Raw genomic sequence first — 23,373 nt, 5'->3', positions numbered from 1 at the left:
AGAAAGCTAGGCAGTAGTCAGGATGCCAAAGCAGACAGGTGGCAATAATTTCTTGCAGGTGGTAGATAGCAAGTGAAAGCCTGTAAGCAATAGGCATTAGTGGCATTCTGAAAAACAAAGGTGTACATGTATTGGGGAACACTTGACCATAGGGAATTGCTTTCTGTGTTGGATTTCCAAAACCAAAAATGATAAGATAGGAAATGTAAGAACCATAAGCCAAGGGAAACTGAAATATTGAGTGTGGAGCCAAAGCACAGGTTCTGGCATGGGATTGGCCCCAATTATAATATTAAGAAAAAACCCTGTAGGAATACAAGGCAGGAATACAATTACTAGAAACAGTACTGAGGGCCACAGCAGATCAGTAAGACAAATTCATGCTGAGTTTTTGTTTGTTTAATCTCTTAGCTTGATATGTCTTATATTAGTCCTTCTGCTGATACTAATGATTGCCTTCAATGATTACTGACATTTGAATCTCTGGTTTGGAGCTAAATGGCATGTGCATGGAGGCAAAGGAAGGAAGAGAAGGTAATTATTACAATTCTAGATTTGGGTCTATAAGGAGCCAACAAGTTTTCTTCCTTTTTATTTTTTGGCCTTGTTTTTTGTTTCTCAAACTTTATTTAGAAAGCAAGTAGAAATTCTCGGCTCAAAGTCTTTGGTAAGTAAAACAAATGTTTATCTCAACAGGAGTGTCATCGAGCCCTTATATTCCCTCCACCCTATACCTTGCTACATCCTGGAGTCTTCTTTCCGATTTTCTCAGTTTGGTTAATGTCACTACTTTTTCCTGGCTCTCAAGAACACAAACTAAAACTTTCTATTTGACTTTGACTTCTTTCTTATTATACAGTTTAGTCACCAATTCCTATGAAAGTCTTGCCAACATCTCTAGGATTGGAATGCCTGTTGATAACAAGGACTTAAGTAGGAGTTTTCTAAATGGGCTGCCACCACTATACTCATATTTCTTCCATATTCTCATTTTCTCATTGCCCACTCATGATTTTCTAGAATTCTCATTAGAGCAAGGATTAGGACTGGTAATGGGTCTCTCTCATTGTTCCCTGTTACTATCAGCATTATTCCTACAAGGACTTCGTGGGATATAGAACCAGGTAAGGTATGCAGTAGGAAAAAAGCCTAAGTGATGAAATGGCATAAAATGTGATTTCAGATTCTAGCTGTGTCCTTACTATGTAACTTTAGGAAAATTACTTCATCTCCGTAAGATTCAGTTTCTTTTATGGTGAAAAAAGGATAATACTATGCAAGATTTTTTTGTGTGAGAATCACATAAAATAATGCATTCAAAGGTCTAGTGTATAGATAAAATAAAAGCATTTTACTACAACATTGCCTATAATAGCAAATATTTTGGAACTAACTGAATGCTGCAATGGAAGAATGAATAAATAAAATAGAGTGTAGTTGTAAAATCTAATTCCATACAGCACCTCAAATGAATAAATATATCTATATGGACCAATTTAGATAAGTCTGAAAAACATAATTAAAGTTGGAAAAAGATATTAATAGTATGGTGTTATTTATGTAGGATTAGCCCAAAAGTGTGTTAAAGGTTACTTGTGGTCTCACACAAATAAGAATATATCCAGATCTATATTTCTATATATTATTTATAGCTATATAAACTAAAATGAAACACTACAAACTCATCATTTTAGTTGACTCTCAGAAGAAAGTGAATGGAATGGGATTGAGATTAATAAGATGATAGAAGGAGCAGCTGTGGAATTGGGCAATTAAGTGGTCGGTTTTTGAACATGTGAATTTCAAGATGCCTGTTAGATATCCCATGGGAAGATGTGAGTCCGGAGATGAGGGCAGATCAGGCAAAAGGTCTGAGCTAAAAATATAAATTTTGGAGCCATCAGCATATAGATGGTATTTAAAGGCATGGGTCTGAATGAGATCATGAGGAATGAGTATAGCAAAGGAAAAAGGTCAGAAGGTACCATGTAATGTTTTGAGCTTGAAAAGATTAGATGAAAAGGAAAAGGAATAAAGAGACTAAGAAGCTGCTATTGAGGTTCTGTGAGAAGAAGAGAGAATGGTGTCCCGGAAACCAAGTGAAGAAAGGGTTTCAAGAATGAAGGAATGATCAACCCATCAAGGGCTGCTGATAAGTCAAGTACAGGGAGGTCTGAGAATTGACTGTTGGATATGGCAATATGGGCAAAACAGCTAATTTTGATAAAAGTCACTTTATTAGGAAGGTAGGAATAAAAAACTGGCTAGAGTGGGCTCAAGATTAAATCTTGGGGACAAGGTGAGATTATGGAGTTTAGCCAACTCTTGAAAAGGGATATGAAAACTGGGACAGTAATTGGAGGGAAGGATGGTATCAAGGGAGATTTTCTTTTTTAGATTAGGTGGGTTATATTACAAAATGGCTATATACAGCTAGAAGTATTCAATGAAGGGGGAGAAAGTCTATTCAGAGAGGGCACAATTGTCCGAGCGACACCCTAATTATTTAGTAAAACTGAGACAGATAAGAGAATGACTTACTTGATATTATCATTATTATTATTATTTTTGAAATGCTAGAATCCAGATTGAAATGCTTAGAGAAAATGTAAGCCAACCTTCCCCCCTAAATTTGAAAGTCCACGTTCAAGATGGAGATAAACTCAAATTACAGCCAAGTAATCAAGTAACAATATAATTTTTAGCACATTCTATCTTTAAGTCTATATGGCACTCAACTAAAACAATACAAAGAAGTAAAAGTTATTCTTTTGTTTTCATTATCTTTCTAAGAGAAAATGAAAATAGTGATAGTAAACAGCATGAGAGCTCAAGATAGATGAAGCCCAAGATGAAGAAGAGACGGGAAGAAAAGTCTTGGCTATTCTAAATGAATGCAGGCCACATGAATGATGTTTTAAAATGTTTGGATTAAATTTACAGCAGAATTTTCTGGCCCACAGACAAGAGAGTTGATCGATGCATAAACAAGCTAATGCAGTTATGATTCTTTTGAAAAATGGATAGAAGCTTATTTCACATACAGTGTAAGAAGAACCTTGATAGTGACCCTGAGGATTCTAAACTCATCTTTAAAAGAATTTCTTAGAAAACAGGATGGTAATCACTAGAACTGGCATGGGCTCTCCAGGAAAACATTCTTTCAATTTAACCTCATTTCTTTGACTGTCAGGGAAATGTGGGAATAAGATGAAGAGATTTCAGTAAATATATAGATAAAGTTTTTTTTTTTGATGTTTAATTGTTAATAATTAATAGATGATAGAGGAAAATATATTAACACTTGAAGGACCAAATCTAAAGTAGAGGGAGATTCTAAAGCCTTGATATAAATTTTGAGACAATAAATTATCTTTTAAAAACAATTATTTCAAAAAGAAAAAAAAAAATATTTCTCCTCCCCATATACTAAGATTTCAGCCATGCCTTAAGGCTTGTATCCTGATTATCCTTCATTCTGAACTGGATTTCTCCTCTTCCAGGAAGTCCAAGAATGAACTAAATGTCCTTACTTGCTGCAATATTCCTCTCTTCTCAGCTTTGATAGAGTGCATATACTGTATTATATTGAATTTGTTATTCATCCATAAATATTTCTAGAAAGACTAACTTCTAATTGGGCTGATTTGTCAAATGAGCCATTTGGCAAAATAAAATATATTCATATTTCAGGGTTACTTTGGTTTCCCAAAATCTCTCTGATGAAATTTAGCTGTTGTGAAAATAATTTTGTTTGTGAAGGAAATATCTCCCTTTAAAGTATCATGATTTTTTGAAGCTGTTGTTATCCTAGACACTGTATTCAAATCTCTGTGGAGAATTTGTCTGCTATACACTAAAAGTTAGGGAATAGATTTTTAGAATACATCATAAGAGAAACAATGAGGACATTATATTTGATGATTCCCAACCAAAAGGAAGAATATAAGTTCTTGCTGTAACTGCTAACCTGGGCCAAGGTAGGTAGGGGATATATCAGAATCTTAAGAGTTACGTGTGAGTTTTGAAAATTCATATAAATATAACATTTGAACTTATCTTTATCATGATAGTTCTTCAAATATAAAGATAGTTATGATAGTAGATATATGAAAATTTTTCTAATATAAAATGACATTAAAGGACAGTGAGCATTTTTTCATGTTTAGCAAAAGTGTAGGAGTAAAACCTGCACGTTTGGTTTGCTTGTTCAAATGTGAAGCACTTTCTAATAAGGCTGAAGATTTTAATTGTTCCCAAATTTTCCATCAGTATTGTCATTTATGAAACTGTGTTTCAATACATATGCTACTTATAATTTCAATACATATGCTACATATGTTAATCTTAAAGTATATTGGACAGAAAGTGTTAGTAACATAGACAATAGCAGTAAAACTTCCAGTTTCTAACTGGATTCCTTATTCTTGTGAAATCTTACTATAGAGGAAAGAAGAATAAGTAATGAAGGATAATTTGTTATGTCAAATAAACTTATTACTTAATTGCCTAAAGCCTTTGGTGAGAGTTTTTAAAGTAAATTAATAATCTAAACATAGAATAGTTATTGACTAACTAAATATATCAATAGAAGAGTTCTACACACCTGAATACCTGTGTGTACCTGGGTACTTATATAGCTATGTGCATATGTATATATAGTCATTTATATGCATATATACATACATATAATATACTTTTCTTTGAATTTCCTTCAAAAACATTAGCTCTTATAGGGTTATTTTATCAATAGTAATAGAATTTATCTAAATCTTTCTTAATGTGCTGTTAAGAGGATTATTTAACCAATATATATACTCCAAATTTGAAATTTCTGAGTAAAACAAAATGCACAAAAATAGCCTGAAAGATTAATTTATTTCATTTTGAAATATTTTGAAACATTTTTTTATTTACTATACACATATATATTGAGAGTCTAGTAAGTGCAAGGCACTGCTCAAGGTAGAGGGGACACAGTATCATCGATACAGAGAGGAATTTTGTCCTTAAGCAGCTTGCATTTTAATTAGAGGAGAGAAACCATAAATAAATATACAAGAAAATATAGGGTATCAATAATGCCAGCTTGATTTGAATTGAACAAAACATGTCAGAGGAATGAATAGTAGGATGGTAGGATAAAATAGTTCTACATTCTCATGAGATGTATGTGATTAGAAAGAATTTGCCTTTTCTGCAAGATGATCAGCCACAGACAATCTGCTTCCAAACACCATGGACCACAACCTTGTGTCCAGAGCTCTTGCAATTCTGGCCCCCTTACTTCTCTGATGTCTACACTAGCCACTCTCCTCACACTAGGTGGGTCTCGGCCACACCACCCTTCCTCAGTTACCATAACACAAGTTCTCTTTCTGGCTAAGATTCTTCTAACTTGAATGCATACAGTCTTCATGATTTGAAAAAAAAAGAATCCTCAAAGTGAATCTGAGGCATCCATGCAATTAGACATATAGGATATAAAGTAGAATATAACAGGAAATACTTTGATAGGAAACCATTGTTTGATGGTTTTTTTCAATTTGAATTTTTAAAGTAATTTTCACTTTTCAAGCAGGTTTTCCAATTAAATTAAAAACAGGTAATAAAGGAAAACATGCAAGACATCTCATTTCTGTATCCAACTTTTGACCTTTTCTTGAGTCAACAGCTGTTTTTCTCTTAAATATAACACATTAAAAAGCTAGGAACAACAATTTTATAATTCTGACAATGTCATCTTTTTTCTCTGCTACAAAGAACAAGTGGTTATAAATTGGAAATCAGTTTTTTTAAAACTTACTATAGTAAAGGTCCAGGAATTTGCATTATGCTTTTATGCTCTGAGAGTTGCAAAATAGCAGCTGTGCTGTTCAAGAATCCCCTTCTCGCAAGGGAAGAATGCTGACAATGACATAAACATACACTCTTAACTTTTTATATTTCCCTAAATCCTAAAAATTAGTGCTCTCCTTTGCATTTTTATATGACTATGTTAGAAAGCAGTTACTTTTAAAAGAAGAAGTCATAAAATCTCAATAGGTAAAAGGGATATAAAGGTCACTTAGTTTAACGTCCTATCAATTTCCAGGGAATAGTTTCTATAATATTCCTGACAGGATGCTTCTTAACTTTGCATGGACACTCTCTGTCATGATGAATTTACTATTTTCCAAAGCAGCCAACAGCACTTTTAGGTACGTGAATCACATCTTACTGCTTTCTACCCATGCTTACTAGTCCCTTTTCTGTGCAGGGTAGCTACAAATATATTAATTTTTTTAATTGGAATTTTAAAATTTGGAACTTTAAATATAAATAATTTTTATATGCTAGGTTCACATTTCTCAAAAGACAATCCAAACTCAAAGCATTTTTTATTGTATACCTTTTCATTTGTTCAGATCCAACTAATTTAAAATGTAACCTCAGTGGAAATGCATCTTTATTAATATAAGAACAAAGGACTTAACAAATTAACTAGTTTCAGAAATAAATTGCATCAGATAGTCAACCAGTCAATACTGAAAATGTATAACATGCCAGGCATTGAGGTTACACAGATAAACAAGATGGACAGAATTCCTTCTTTCTCCTTTTTTTCATGTTAATCACACCTAAGGAAACAAACCTGTAAAGAAGTATGTTTGATTATAATTGTCAATGAATTTGATCATCTGAAATAATCTTGGTAAGATAGTAATTAGTTTTTATGAATGGGAGGGGAAAAATGAATTCGTTCAAGCCAGTGAAACTGAAGGTCTAGATAGAGCTTGTAAGTATCATCTCAGGAGACTTTGTACGTTCACGTGCCATGCTCTGGGTTTCAGAATGGTTCAGCATGGGAGGTGAGAGTGAAGGGACCTATTAGAACACACCTGTGGCATGGAAGGAGTTCTTGTGCTTAGTAAATTAACAGAAATTAATTTATCTAGATCAGCATGCTGATGTCTAGCTTAGGGCAGTGTCCCAGTAGCTTGGTGCATGGTATCTTATCAGAGCAGAGTGTTCAAGAACTATGGAAGTTCCCGGTACGAGGATGGAGTGACACTGATGCAGTCAGGAGAGGGGTGGGTCTGATAGAGGAATAATGATTTAGAAATCTAGATAAAGTTCTTGTGGTGGAAAGTGAGGCAGTATCATGGCTAGGGTCGCATGATGACAAAATTCAGGAGAAGCTAAATTGGAACAAGTGCAGAAGACAACTTGGGACAATAGCCAAGGACTGATTGTAGTTGATCAATGGGTAAGGCATGGCACCTGCTCCTTCTGAAGTAAATCTCTTGGACAATAGTTTTTTTTGTTTGTTTGAAGAATTTTTAAGCATGCCTTGATTTTTTTTTTACCTCATGAAATGCATGTGTCAATTTAAAAGTGATACTTTCATGGTTAAATATTTCTCACAAGGAGAGTATAGACCCTGTTTTTTTTGTTTTTTGGGTTTTTTTCACGTTACGCGGGCCTCTCACTGTTGTGGCCTCTCCTGTTGCGGAGCACAGGCTCCGGACGCGCAGGCTCAGCGGCCATGGCTCACGGGCCCAGCCGCTCAACGACAAGTGGGATCTTCCCGGACCGGGGCACGAACCCGCGTCCCCTGCATCGGCAGGCGGACTCTCAACCACTGCGCCACCAGGGAAGCCCTAGACCTTGTTTGTATGGTGGCATTGGGAAAAGGTTTGGAGTGAAATTTACAGAAATTTACCTTGGTGGGCTAAAGTTAAGGTTAGTGTTAAAGGTCTGTTATACTCATGATTGGAGTTCTCTGCTCCCATATATGGAGAATCTGGAATTTCAGTTCTAAGATATCTTTGCTTCAAAAATGAATAATCATAAATGTGACAGTGGAAATTGTCAATTTGGGGGAATCTTGGCTGCCTAGGATGACCATTAGGTGGATTTCCAGGGAATAAGTCCAACCTTGCTTAAAAATGAGTGAAATAGAAAATCTCTAAGTTTTCTTTCTACTCTGAGATAAAATAACTGTAGAATTATTTTCTTTTTTGGAGTGTATGTTACTTGTACATATCTGAACACACATATCAAATACCTTTTTAAAATTCTGATAAATATCTTACATTTTACTCCTTGGATGTTTAATGAACATAGGCTCTAGAGCAAGACTACTTGGGTTCAAACCCGGCTCCTCTCCTTACTAGCCCAGTTATCTTGGCAAGTTAATTAACTCATTTTTACCTCTATCTACTCAAGTGTAAAATGAGGATAACACTAGTAACAATCAAACAACTATTGTGAGGATTAAATGAGCGAATGCATGCAGAGTGCTTAGAACAGTGCTTTGCACGCATAGGAAGCACTCAGTATATGCTAGTTATTTTGATGATACTGATGATGATCGTCATCATACCAATACCTCTGACTTTTTGAAAGAAGAATGAGTTAATAGAATCTTTCCTGACTGACATTACTTTTATGTTAAAAACTTTTTATTATAGAAAATCTCAAACGTGCATAAAATTAGGAAAGGATAATGAAACCCCCATATACCTACCCATCATTCAGCTTTTTTTTTTTTTTTTGGTCTGGATTATGGGTTTTTTTTTTTTCGTTTGTTTTTACATCTTTATTGGAGTATAATTGCTTTAATATGGTGTGTTAGTTTCTGCTTTATAACAAAGTGAATCAGTTATACATATATCATTCAGCTTTAACAGTGATAACCTCAAGCCCAGTCTTGCTTCATAAATTCTCCCACCCAACTCCTCCTTTCTCCCAGAGAGTTCTGAAGCCAGTCCCAAACATATTTAATCAGTTGATGTTTCTTTATTTATTTCCAGTGTGTATCTCTTAAAGATAGGGACCCTTTCCCCTAAATCATAATCATATTATCATTATCATTCCTAAAATCGCTTAATATCTATTAAATATCCTGCCAGGTTTCACATTTCACAAACTGTCATATGTGTACATGTGTTTGTGGGTATGCATATCCTTGGAGTCAAAATGTTCTTTTTTCCCTGTATGTCCTCTAAATAAAATCCTTTTTTTGTGGGGGGGGGAAAATCTTTATTGATAAATAAATAAAGTGATAGTTTTTAGGATCAATCACTTTTGAACTTGTTTTGTCTGAAAAATGAAGTATGTGTACCAAACCATTTCCAAAGATATCTCACACTTTCGTAACTTCATGGTAATTTTAGTCCATGTGCAAATCAGGGTTTAAGGAATCCACAATGCCAGAACTATTTAATATTTCAGGGGAATAATTTGGGAATTTTGTTCTGTTGTATTCACTTAGCAATAAGATTCATTATGGGTTAGGAGACTCATAAATGAAATAGAACTGGGCAGAAGTGACAAGAGAGAACAGAATATCAAGCCATGGCACACTATGAGGGTGCCCAGTGTTTCTCATCATTTTCTCTTTACTTCTCAAGGAATATTAATTTTGAAAAGGCCTTGGATTTATGTGACAAATTCTCTCCCCACCCCCTGAAAATTCTCAAAGCACATTTCAGAAACTCATTTTTGGCAGATGAAAATTTAAGTAAATTGGCCAAGGTCACAGCACAATAAGGGCAGAGTTATCAAGGCAATGCAGTTTCCTGCTTTTTCCACCATCCATGAAATTAGAGTAACTCCACCCCTTAAAATGAAAGGGTCTACTTTTTTTTTCTTTCTGAAATTATAAACCATGATTTGGAAATGTTTTTTTACCATTAACTCAGACTCTCAAAAGTGGTCTTTTAAGGCTATGAAATGTTTGTGTGTGCATTATTTCAGCTACTACAACTGCATATATTACAACCTACACAATTTGCTTTAAAAGAAGAGTGCAGTTTTTGTTTGAGCTGAACCATCAGATTTTCTTTTCATGAGGTACGACATGATGAAGAAGCTATCTGTAGGAACAAAACTAGTTCAGTTTCTATGGGCAAGCACAAGCTATAAAGTAGATTATTAAAGTACACAGAAATAGAAAGTTAGATCAGAAGTGATATTTTACTGTGAGGTTTTCTTTCGGCCTTATAAAATGAGAAAGAACTAACCTTGTTCTATTTCTGAGTCCTGAAAAAAGCCTCCTAGCAGGCATATCACCTTTAATTAGGTTTCTGCTTTTGGGAAGCATTCTACCAGCCCCCTTTCATTTATTTTTAATGATGTTATCACTAACAGGCAAACAGTCCCTTAATAAAACAAAAACAGTTTCTATATAAAGCCTGGTGTACACGTCCTGAGTCAGTCATCTAAAAACAAATGTTATGATTGTTTCCGTTGTGCTCTTAGAACGCTTAATGGCCCTACTGTGCAGATATGCAAAACATCAACCTAGGAAATATAACCGTGTCTGTTATGCAGCTTTCAATAAATGCTTTCCCATATTCACTTGCAGTATCAGCAGTGAAGTTAAACCTACAGGGTCATGGAAAAGACAGAAAGGTCAATTAAGTGGGTTTTTTCGGCATAAGCTGCACCAGCTCCTTCATAATCACTTACAGCTTAAGACTTTAAGAGACAAGCAGGGGTGAAAGCCACCCAAAATGTTTAAAAGTTAAATCGGTGTGTGTGTGTGTGTGTGTGTGTGTGTGTGTTTAATGTATGGCACCATTGTATTTTGCCAAGAAATTCCAGTTTGTGGGAGGAAAAAAATATCTATGCACAGATACCTGAGTATTTTAGTTTCATTTTCTCAATTGCCAAAGGACAATTTTGCTGTCAAGGCCAAGTTTGGAAATTAAAATTAATGTATAGCTTGATTTAGTGTTTCCTCCATACATAGATTTTGAAACACAAATGCAGAATAGACAGAAATTAAAGACTCTCTTTTGAGAATAATGGTAAAAAATATACACTTTCCCCTTAAATATACAAAGTTTCTTTAGGACACTTAGTATCCCTGTTTTCCTTGAACTGTTATACCTGTGTGGTTTCCTCATACAACACTTTCACCTTCCCTGTTTAAATATTTCCCAGTATTCAATGCCCATTTCGAATGCACCTTGCCATGAAAATTTTATTTTTCTTCACTCTGCTGTCAACTTGCATCAGCTAAATATAATCTCTTCTTTTTCTAAATAACCACTGGGTGTCATTTGAATCAGTCTTTGGCACATAACTTTATTGGGATTATAATTGCATGTATTTTTTTATCTTCTTCCTAGAGCTTCCTCCTAACCCAAGGTAATGCCTATGAAATTGCCTTGTAAGCAATAGAGTGGTTTCCCAGTAGAAAGTATTTTTAGTTTTATTCTCCTGGGTGTAGTAAGCAGAGTCTATATCCTTTTCATTTCAGCTTCTGCCTCATCTCATCTCATTCACATATTCTTTCAACAGATATCAATCAGTTCTTACCATATGTTAGGGAGCTGCAATACATGTTCTATTTCTTCCCTTAAGGAGTGGTCCCGAACTTTTGTCAGCTTCTCAACAGTAAACAACCCATGATAGTTGCATATGTGTGTAATAAATACTTTATGCCTTAAATTAGGCAGAACTGTGAGCTTGGTGTATTTCTTAACACACCTCCATCATCCTGCCAAACATGCACTTACAATGATCTCCTTTGAGTATTAAATCTTCTCGTTTGTTTACCCAAACTTGAAATCCAGAGTTCTAATACTGTTTCCAGTATATCCAAGCAATTAAGTGTTTTTATGCTTTTCAGTCTATTTCTCCAAAATCTGTACTATTTTCTTTTTGTGTAAGTCAATTTACCCATTTTCTTTAGGACCTGCTACCTGAAGAAAGATCAGTAAACTAGTTCATCCTCTTTGGCCCTTTCTCAAGTTATTTCTATCATAGTCAATTTTAACTGTTCACTGAAGTAACTCAGGTTTAGTTTATATACGGCAACTGTAATATTATACAGTAGTAATTTTATTATCAACATGATATTTCATCATCACAAGGCTCATTAGAGAGAAATAATATAGAAACCACACGCTTATGGCTCATGGTACAATATTAGGATTCCCTCCATGGCACATTGAAGCCAAGTTTACAATACGAAATTTCTAATAAATTTAGTTATTTCTTAATTATTAATACTTTATATTTGTTAGCATTTTATATTTCACAAAGCACTTTCATATACATAATCTAATTGGATTTGAACTATAGTCCTTTCAGTCTGTGGTCATCGTTTTAATAAATAGACCAAATGAGTCTCATAGAACATAACAGATGGATTCTTTGCTCAATTATTTCCTAATACTTGATAGAACCAGGACTTAAACTCACACCTTCTGAATCTAGCCTGGGTTATTTCTCATTTTACTGTAACTGTATCACATTATGGTAACGATTTTATGTAAAAAAAATGGAGTAATTTTAAATCCAGAATTTGGAAAGTGGGCTTAAAATTTAAAATATGACATAGGACTTATTTTGTGATATTCCTGGATATTTTACAAGAATTGGAATAGATACATGAAAGTTTGTGACCAGTTTTTGATTTAATATTACATTGTGGCATCAGAATTATTACTTCCTATTGTCAAATTAAATCCAGAGTGCCTCGAGCAGGAACGAACCATGCTTGAGGTGTGACTGAGCTCAATTTAAATGACTGTGTTTTATGTTTGAATGTAAGTTTCAAAATTTTTTAAACACCAATACTTAATTTTTTTAATTATTCATGCCTCTACTCCAGTTGAACAATGTGGCTGATGAGTGTCCAAAAACACCAATAAACTTAACTTTATATACAATTGTGATGGTAATTTATCAAAATGACCAAGAAAAATTTTTGTTTCTATAAATAACTATTCACTTCTCTATAGACAGTACCATATTCTCCAGAATTTTTGTCAACAATTTTTTTTACTTTACCAGTGTAGAAATATAAGTTTCATGCAAACTTTCAGATCACTTGTAAACATTAAATATGGAAATTTTTCCATTTTAATACTGCTGCTATCTACTTCATGTTAATATGAATAAATGTGAATTCCCTTGGAATGTATGGTTTTCTAAAAGTGAGTATTTTTCTACTTGGACCTTATGATATAATAAAAGATATCAGAGACAAAGATACACACACACACACACACACACACACAAACTTGAAAGCAAATATATAATTCAAACCCAAAGGGATTAGTTATGAAAATAACAACTGAGTTAGATTTTGTTAACAGGAAAGAAAACATTTTAAAAGTAGAGGCTCATTACTTTTTCAAACAACATTGTTCCTTAGGATATCCTGCTAAATTGTTATGTGTGATAAGATTGGATGGAAAAAAGCCTGTTTTACAGCGGCATCAATCTTAGTGATAGTCATTTATTGATAAGTGACTTAAAATATGAGTAGAATCATGAGATGAAATGATGAGAAGAATGAAATATTATTTTTTCATACTTTATTGATTTTGGAGTTTTAAAATATTTTCTCTTTATATTTTACTTTCTCTTTATATTGTCCTTTATGTTCTAATTGATGTTAATTGATTATGTGTTATAATTGTCATAATTATATTTGTTATAATTATTAAGATGTTAATCAGTAGCTTTTTCTGGTCAAAAGATGAAATCATTTGTTAGTTTATAATATGTGCTGTTCTGTTTTCCTTTAGAAAATCACTGTAGTTCCCTAGAACTAAATTAAAATACAAGAATACTTTAAAGTTAATAACAACTCTTTCTTAGGACTTTAAAAATAACAAAAACTCTTTAGAGAACTGTCATAACTACTGACCCCTATGGATGTGGAGTACTTAAAAAGATTATGCCCTAGTTAATGTAGCTTTCGAAAGTGCTTACTTTATCCCTAGGAAGATGTACCCATCATTGCATCAGTTCTTAGTGTTGTTAGTGACTGTCTTATAAATTTTTCAAATTTTATCAGAATTTATCAAATTGTCTAACTTGATAAAATGAAGCAAGATAATTTGACTCCTTATAAAATAGAGTTTGTAAACCTAAGTATAATCAATAGCTTTCTCTGAAATTTCATGTTTGTGTGACTCATTCTTTTTCAGATGTTAACTAGATATCCATAACTCTCTGGAATCTGTAATTAAGATATTGATATTGAAATTCAGACTCCAAATTGATGCATTATCACCCACCAATCAATATAAGTGAAATTTCCACTTAACTAATTTTTATGATTTCTTATAAGGAGTAATAGAGAATGTGTAATTTTAGGTTTGAGTGATACTAGAGTTTGTTTCATTCAACCTGCTAGTTTTTTAAAATTGAGGAAATTGAAGCCTGAAGAAGTTGTCCCATGTCCAAAGTAGCTGTTACTAACTGAACACTGAATTAGTTTCATTATACATCCTAATGTATTCAGAAAGTTGTATGCACAGTTTTAGTTATCTATAGCTGTGGAACAAATTGCACCAAAACTTAGTGGTTTAAACCATCATACATTTAAAATCTCATGATTTCTGTGAATCAAGAATCTGGGTACAACTTAGCTGGATACCTCTGGTTTAAGGTCTCAAGAGTTTGCAGTTATGCCATCAGCGGGGCTGCAGCCTCATCTAAAGGATTGACTGGGCAAGGAGAATCTACTTTCAAGCCGACTCATGTGGTTTTTGGCAGCCCTATGTCTCTTGTCCTGTGTCCCTGTGCAGGGCTGTCTCATGACATTACAGCTGGTTCCTCCATGGCAGGAAATATAAGGAAAGGGAGAGAGTGAGAGATGGAAACAGACTTTCTACAACTGAATCCTGGAGGTGACATCCCATCACATTTGCTTTATTCTGTTTGTTAGGTCTAACTCAGACTAAGGGAAAGGTTCTGTACGGGATATGAATAACAGCAGGGAGGAATCATCAGAGGCCATCCTGTAGGCTACTATATACCTGCCACCTGCTCAGAGAAAATACGTCCTAAGTACTTGTCAAGTAAATTAAAATACTTATTTATTAATTGTCTTTATAGTAAAACATCTCAGGTAATGGAATTGGAATATGGACTCTCGGTGGAACAATAGTATTCTATGTATGTTATTCTTTCTGATTTTATACTGTGATTATGAAAAAGTATGCCCTTGTACTCATGAAATATGCAGTGAAGTCCTAAAGATTAAAGAAGGAAGATGGTTCAGACATACATACACATGCACAGAGCAAGAGACGGACAGAGACAGAGAAATAATTAAAGACCAAATATGGCAAAATGTAAACAATTGCTGGATTTGAGGAAGGTGTTAACTTCGTTCCCAAGGGCTGGTTTAATAAATTACCACAATAAAACAATAGAAATTCACTTTAAATTACCACAATAAAACAATAGAAATTTATTTTCTCACAGTTCTGGAGACCAGGGGTCTAAAATCAAGGTATCAACATGATGAGCTCCCTCCAAGAGGCTAAAAAGGAGAATCTGTTCTTTACCTCTTCTAGCTTCTGGTGGTTGTCAACATTCCTTGACTATGGCCCCAAAATTCCAATCTTTGTCTCGATCTCCACTTTGCCTCCTCCTCTTCTCTGTGGCCCTCTTCTGTCTCTCAAACTTCCCTCTGCCTTTCTCTTATAAGGGCACTTGTCATTGGATTTAGGGCCTATCCTACATCAGGATGATCTCATCCCAAGATCCTTAACTTAATCACACCTGTAAAAACCCTCTTTCCAAATAAGCTAGAATTACTGGGATCCAGGGATTGGGCATGGACTTATAGTGGGGGCCGGGGGGCTACCATTCAATACACTACAGAAGTATATAAGGATTCTTTGCTTAATTCTTGCAATATCTCCATAAGTTTAAAATTATTTAAAAGCATACTATCACAGAACAAAAAACAGAGATTACATTGTCAAATGCCATAATAATTCAAAGAGAATAGCATCTGACAAGCTAACTTTCTTTTAAAGATAAAACTTTAAAAAATGTACAGATATATCAAGCTGCAATAGGTGTTTTGTGAATTTGTGCTTCATCATCATTCATTGTTTGAAGTCAGTGGAGGTTATGTGCTGTCAAAACACTCTTCCACGTTGTCTGGCTTCTCAAACTTTTGCTTTAATCTTCTTAAAACATTTAGGATATCAAAGGTCATTTTTATTTCAAAATGAATAACTGTGTTCCCAATTTTACTATCTTTGTAGGAAGACTGAGACTTTCTATGATGTTAATTGACACAAGATGACAACTTTTTCTCAGACAGTAGGGTCTTGAAGCCCAAAGGAATATTTTTGTTTTGTTCGATCTTTGATTAATTTATTTGTCTTCTTTTCAAATATGTTTATTGATCTTAAGAATCACTCTTGTTTCATTTCTTTACAGCTGTCATTGTGCCCTAAATTTGATTGAGTGAAAGTGGCTTAATGCAGTATCTCAACCATATAAAATGATAAATAAATGAATCTAACCACATAATACCATACTACATGATCGTCTGTTCACACTTACCTGAAGCCGTAAGGACCAAGATGAGCACTCCACTGAAGCAACTGCAGAAAAAAAAATGACATTCACACACACACCCCACATATACCTACACATAAACAAGGAGCAATTTTAATCCTATATTGGGAAAAAAATGGAGTAGCTAACAGAATAATGATGGAAGACAAAATGTTTTACTAACTATAAGAATTAGCTACTTTACAATTGGAATCTGTCACTAGGGTCTAGATGAGCTCTTAAGACTTGCAAATTGTATTTTTTAACATCACTTCTCCAGTTTCTAGTACATTGTTTAAGTAGATATTGGTAATATTAAGTAAATACATATATAAATGTATATATCATAAGTGATTAATGGATTAACTCACACAATAGCCAAACGTAGTCAAGCATAAGTGTATTGAAGTTAAGTCAAATAGTCATGGAAATTATGGAACTTATAATCAAATGTGTGTGTGTGTGTGTATAAATACATTTGATGCTTTTTGCTTGGACAACCTTTAAGAATTGTGGAGTCATAGACTCTAATGCTGAAAGCAAACTCAGGTGGTCGTCTGGTTCTATGCCTTTCTTCAAGAGACAAGCAATTATTATCCCCATGATCTATTAAGCCACATTTTCTTTAGCATGTGACAGCTAAGGTGATGCTGATCAAAAAATATAGCTCTTTATTCTTAAACAATTTCACATGCACATAGATGTTTAACAAGCGCCTTTGCAGAGCTATTATGAGAAAACGCTAGCAGCCTTGGTCTGGAAGAGTAATTTATGACAGCTAGGTAAATGGTGTCCAAGATCACCTTGATCATATTAGCCACATAGTAGCCCTACCCCTGAACTGCGGGCTTTCTTTAACCCTGGTGACAAGAGTGATTAAAAAAGAAAAAAAAAAAAAGAACATAATGAGTCCTACACAGGCTGCTAACTCTGTTTCTTCTTCTAGTACCTGATGCCTCAGATCATCTGTCAGTAAGTTAACAGAGGAGGGAGTGGAAGGAGAAACTGCTAAGGAATGAGTGAGTGTGTATGAGAGTAGTGTAGTTAACAGAAGGCCTGTGTCCGTCACTCCCCTCCCCAACCTTTCTTCCCTTTTGGTTCATTAACTAGAAATGTGGAAAGGTGAGGGAGATGAATTTAACTTGTCCTGACATTAGTCAGAGACAGAGAAGTGCGGCGACTTCCAGAATATTTCTGCCCCAGAGGGAGGGAATTGGAAAAGGTGTTGTGTGGTTAGGTGTTGTAATGAAAAATAAAGAAATGATTCAGGAGAACAGTGGAATCAAATTATAAGCATAAAGGCAAGTGTGCTGAAGCTTTTAGCCACTTGCAAAATTAAGAGATATTATCAGGACTGTGCAAATTTATTGCTCTGATTAATTTTCCTGGTGTGAAATATGAAAATATTTACAAAATTGAGAATCTTGCCCTGAATAAAATTTTCTCTGTGATATAATAGACTAAAGTAAACCATAACAAGTATCTATTTTAAAATGTTTAAATAATAAAGAACTGAATAAGAAGATTTCACCGTGAGAGTAAAAAGAATTTGTATCTGGGCATTACTCTAAGTTGCTTACAATGTTGGAGAATGTTCAATAAACAAAGTAAAGGTTAATTTATCTTAGAAGGTTTTATATGTGATTTTTGAAATGTTGTTTTGAGAGTTGTATATTATTACCCTTTCTTTAGACCCCTTTTTCATGTTTAAAAAACTAGCTTTTCAATATGAGGTGAGAGGTATTCAGGGTCAAAAGAACTAGATCTTTAGTTTTCATGATATTGAATAATTCAATTATAATTGAGAAAGAATATATTTGATTCCAGTTTTTATTTTAGTCGTGGAATTAAAGGTTTTAATTGTATATTCACTTGTAGATTCCTTAAGAATATATTTGAACAAATCATTGATATATAGGAAGGGTTAATTGAGAAAGAGACACTAATATACATAGCATTTCTCCTATATGAAGCTCTAGAAATACCCTATTGTCAATCCAAACAGAACAAAGTAAAATGAGATAATGGGGAAGGTGCCCATAAAGTCAGCCTGAATATATTATCACAACTATATATGAGATAATATTTGTTTTAAAAAGATTCTATGGCACTGTAAACTCAGTCTCATTAGAGACTGCATTTAAGAGGCTTATAAAGTTACTCATTAATGTTATCTTGTTGTATCTCCACAGCTTTTTCATTAAAGAAAATTCAGCAGAAAGCATTTTCTCCTGATAGCAGGAACCAATTTGCAATAAATGTTCTGGAAACCACTAGGGAAGCCATTACTGAGGTCTAATAAAAACAGACAAGCGTAACTTGTTCTATATTTTTGTTTCAATCACATACAGATGAGACACCGCTTTCCACACCAACTGCGAGAGACAGCCTTGACAAACTTTCTCTAACTGGGCATGGACAGCCACTACCTCCAGGATTCCCATCTCCTTTTCTGTTTCCTGATGGATTGTCTTCCATAGAGACCCTTCTGACTAACATACAGGTAGGACTTTTTCACAGTCTGGGAGAAAGGAATGTGGAAGGCTCAGCTGTCTATTTTTCCCAAATTCATACTATTCCAGCTTAATCCATTCTTGAGATTGACTGAACCATGGTATTGAAATTTTTCTAACAAGTTAAGACTTTAAACGTACTACACAAATCAAATTGGTTAGAAATACTCAAATATGTATACTACACCTTAATTAAAATGTAGATGCAAATGACCTAGGCCTTTTAAAAATTATTCTGCCTAAATAGCGTCCTTATTGCCAATTAATGGGAGAAATCTAACTGTTTAAGTTTGTCTGATGTACTAAATGACAGTATATCAGTGCTAATAAATATTTAGCTATTTTTAAACTGCTGGCCTTTCGGTGAGGAAATGATATGTTAGTCATTCAAATATGTCTAAAGTAAAAGAATCCAAAAAATCCCTTCTTTCATAAATAAGTTTATTTCAGTTAATAGGGTTTCTTCAAAGAATAGACTTCAAAAAGCCATACAAATCTTTCCACGGATTTCCTATGTAGTCTTCAGGATGTATATTTTACGTACAGTACATTATGAATCAAAAATACTTACAGTTAGCAATAACATAGACCATGGAGCCAAAATAAGAAGAGTGTTTGGGATAAAAGAAAGCATAATTTTCTTGCCCACACATGAAGTGGTCATGTGGACCCCAGATGGAGATTTTTGCCATCTACTTCAACACACTTGGAATAGCTAGTAGTAAGCATATGCTTACAGATACTGTGCTGGTATTTTTTTTTTTTTTTTATCTTTGCTCAAGCACTCGATCCTTAGTGATATTTTTCTGTACACATTTCCTACCATATTAAACTTTCTCCCAGTAGAAATGTAATTAATTTTATTTACCCCTCCAAGGACATAACAGAAGGCCTTTAATGTAACATATCTTCTCATCTATTAATATGGCATTTTTAATACTAACGTAATTAGAGTCTCCAGAACTGTATTCAACTTTAAGGTTTTATATCTCAGTAATTGAAATAAATCAACAGTCTAGCCTAAATGTAATCAAGGCTAAATAATTGATTATATTTTAGAATAAACATAAAACTTATTTTTTTCAAAATTTGGCCCGTATTATTGTTTTCCAAGGTAGAGTTTTTAATGAATTTCTCCTTTGTCAAATTAAATGCTTTCAGAAAATATCCCTCAACATTTTTAAATGGACACTCTGAGAAGTAAGGGAACAATTTATTTTCTTATGTATGTAACCCCATATGAAGCTAAGCATTTAACTTAAATTTCTCCATTTAGGTGTCTGTATCTTCACTAACTAAAACCTCTTTAATCAGGAAAGTGGTAATTTAATTTCAATTTCAGCAGAGAAAATATTTCTGTGTAAACATTCACCAGTGTAGACCAGCTTGCTCATCTGAAGAGTGGGTTTACACAGGGACCCTTGCATTGTGTGTGAAAACCACATCGCTAAGTCAAATTCTGTCAGTTTGGGTGTGTTTTTCCACCCACTGCTGGCCAGTAATACCCAGACTGGAAATATCTGCATCACCTCAAATTGGAATTATTTCTTCTTTTTTTTTTTTTTTTGCGGTACGCGGGCCTCTCACTGTTGTGGTCTCTCCCGTTGCGGAACACAGGCTCCAGATGCGCAGGCTCAACGTCCATGGCTCACGGGCCCAGCCGCTCTGCGGCATGTGGGATCTTCCCAGACCAGGGCACGAACCCGTGTCCCCTGCATCGGCAGGTGGACTCTCAACCACTGCACCACCAGGGAAGCCCTGGAATTATTTCTTTAAAGAAAAAAAAAAAAGAAAACTTCAGTTTTAAAATGTACAAATTTTAGACAAGTAATTTATTTTATTGAAGGTATCTCTAGATTTAATATACTCTCTAACCTTCCAACCAGTCTTGAGAGGGTACATTTTAGGAAGAGTTGATGATAGGATGATCATCAAGGCAAACTAAGTTATTTATTTCTAGTCCCAAATCATAGGAAATTCTGTCTGATAAAGTTAGAACACCTACAATAAGAATACTTCATTTAAAATAAATTATGCTTGTTCACTTCAGTCTTGCATATATATAAGTATGTATAGAGATGTAGATATTATATATTTATAGGTATGGATTTAATACCTATATACATGTATATGTGCCATGCACATATGTGTACATAAGGTAAAATAAAGATGAAAAATCTTACTGAGTTCCATGCACAGTAATACAAACACACAATAATACATACATACATATATACATGTATATATATATATATATATATATATATATATATATATATATATATATATACACACACACACACATTAGACACACATACTGGATTTATGTTCAGTAATGGCTTCACATTATTTTGCAAAAGGTCATAGATGCTAGCTCTTTTATTATTGCCACATATATTGAGTTATAGTAATATCCTAGGAATAGTATAGAATGTTTAAACAGTCATGACCCTGGCTTATGGGGCATACAGTATAAATGTGTTTGCTGTCCAAATTCTAATTTGGGTAATTACATTCTGTCTACCTCAATTTCCTCTGCAATTTCAATTATATATAATGGGGTTCTCTGCTTTCTGTTTCAAATGGTCACACTCTTTTGGTGTAGTAAGTTTAAAGCTCCATATTTTCTTTGAAGATATTTTATCACAATGACAATGAAAAAGAATTGAGTTAAAAATGTGTATATTTTTACATCATACAATTTCATGTTTGAAACTAAAGGTTTATTATGTATATTTGTTATTGTAATTAAACCCAAGACATTGGGTTATATTTAAATTTAGTGCACATAGACTCTACTTTTCCTTAAAACTAATGACCAAACATCTCTTCAGAATAACTTAAGGAGTTATTGTTCTAATATTCAATAAGTTAATTTCATGATATTCTATAATTTGATAATATTCAATTTTAAAATTTGTAATGATTACTACAGATGTCCTTTCCATAATGTGTTATCAGAATTGAATTTTCATAAATGTTATTTCTTAGTGCTTTAAAAGAGGGCCTGTGGAAAAAATACTGTAGACTAGTATTTTAAAATATATATGTACTATATATAGTATAGAAATATATATACATATATTATATAACTTTAGGCACAAGATTTTTTCTACCTCCTAGAAATATACTGTTCTTTCTTAAAATTTGAGTGTTTCCGAAATTAAAAGTAATAAAGGATAAAGATATCTTCAGTAAAAGACAGCAATTTCACTTTAGTGAGAGATATGGATTCATTCTAGATTTTGCTTTTTAGGATTTTTAAAAATGTACTTTAGGGCTTCCCTGGTGGCGCAGTGGTTGAGAGTCCGCCTGCTGATGCAGGGGACACAGGTTCATGCCCTGGTCCGGGAAGATCCCACATGCCGCGGAGCAGCTGGGCCCGTGAGCCATGGCCGCTGAGCCTGCGCATCCAGAGCCTGTGCTCCGCAACGGGAGACGCCACAACAGTGAAAGGCCCGCGTACCGCAAAAAAAAAAAAAAAAAAAAAAAAAAAAAAAATGTACTTTATATGGAATTTTATTTTATTTTTTTCAATGCGGGTAGTCTTTCATTATTGCTTCCTTAATCAAATACATCTGTGGAGAACTCCCTGTGAGGTTATAGGTGAGGAAAGTAGAATTTTAGTGTCAATTTACTAGACGTGACACCTTCGATCATTGACTACCATTTGAACAAACTGAAAGGAGAATTTTACCTACTTACTCAATCTGAGCTTTCATGCTGTAAAGTATAACTGGGATCTATTTGTACATAAGACCAGGAACAAATTATTTACATTGTTTATCCTATTTACAAGAATTATTTTAAATGACTTACAAATATTAAAATAAGAATAGGTAAATAAGTAAAAAGTAGAAAGGTAAAATAAGGTAGAGAATATAAAGTTTAGTTAGGGGTGAAGTTAGCACTGAAGATATATGCCATAAGGGGAGAGAGGATAGGAGTTTGGGTCAGTATGGTTTGTCTATGTGGTGGTATTAAACAAACAAGGAAGACCTAAAAGGGATGTTAAAACCACAATGAATGGCAGTCCCAGATTGGTTCACTATGGTCTAATAAATAAACATAATCCAAATGTTGTATTTAAAAAGCATTCTTTACTTCTATATTTAAGGGAAGACAGTGAAAAATAATTTGACCAAAATATTCTGATTATACATATTCCAGTCTTTACATTTCAACGTCATGACCAGTAATGTTATATTTTATACATTTCAAAGAAATTAATCATTTTTCATTTTCATCATCAATACATATTTTTAATTATAACAGAGTCAGATAAGAGAATTAGAAGGAAACTTTTTGAAAAGATAAACAACAAAATAGGACACTGACTTCAAAATATGGGTAGACTAGAATCAGATATATTGGTCTTACATTAGATCTTTTTATCTTTAATCATAATAATATATTAATCTTCTCCCCTTTGTTCCCATTACCAATTTGTGAAAAGAGATCATATAAAAAAAACAGTAAAATATAGCCAGTATTTTAAACCCAGTTTACTATATTGAAGACAGTAGCATTAACCTCTTAAAAA

The 23,373-nt window shown here is 33.8% G+C and overlaps 1 protein-coding gene across 5 annotated transcripts in view; it reads left to right on the top strand.

The window, feature by feature from the left end:
• DACH1 (dachshund family transcription factor 1) overlaps positions 1–23,373 on the top strand; it is a gene marked incomplete at both ends in the record, with an annotated part of 415,686 nt that overhangs the window by 346,074 nt on the left and 46,239 nt on the right. For all 5 annotated transcript variants that reach the window (XM_082602112.1, XM_082602110.1, XM_082602111.1 and 2 more), the window contains one exon: positions 18,669–18,820. In XM_082602112.1, the coding sequence (XP_082458238.1) occupies positions 18,669–18,820 (152 nt within the window). The remainder of the gene's footprint in view (positions 1–18,668; positions 18,821–23,373) is intronic.

This window comes from Mesoplodon mirus (assembly GCF_964341445.2).
Source record: "Mesoplodon mirus genome assembly, chromosome: 17".
Classification (NCBI taxonomy): Eukaryota; Metazoa; Chordata; class Mammalia; order Artiodactyla; family Ziphiidae; genus Mesoplodon; species Mesoplodon mirus.
The sequence above is the reverse complement of the archived record's forward strand: the minus strand, read 5'-3'. Positions and strand labels throughout refer to the sequence as shown.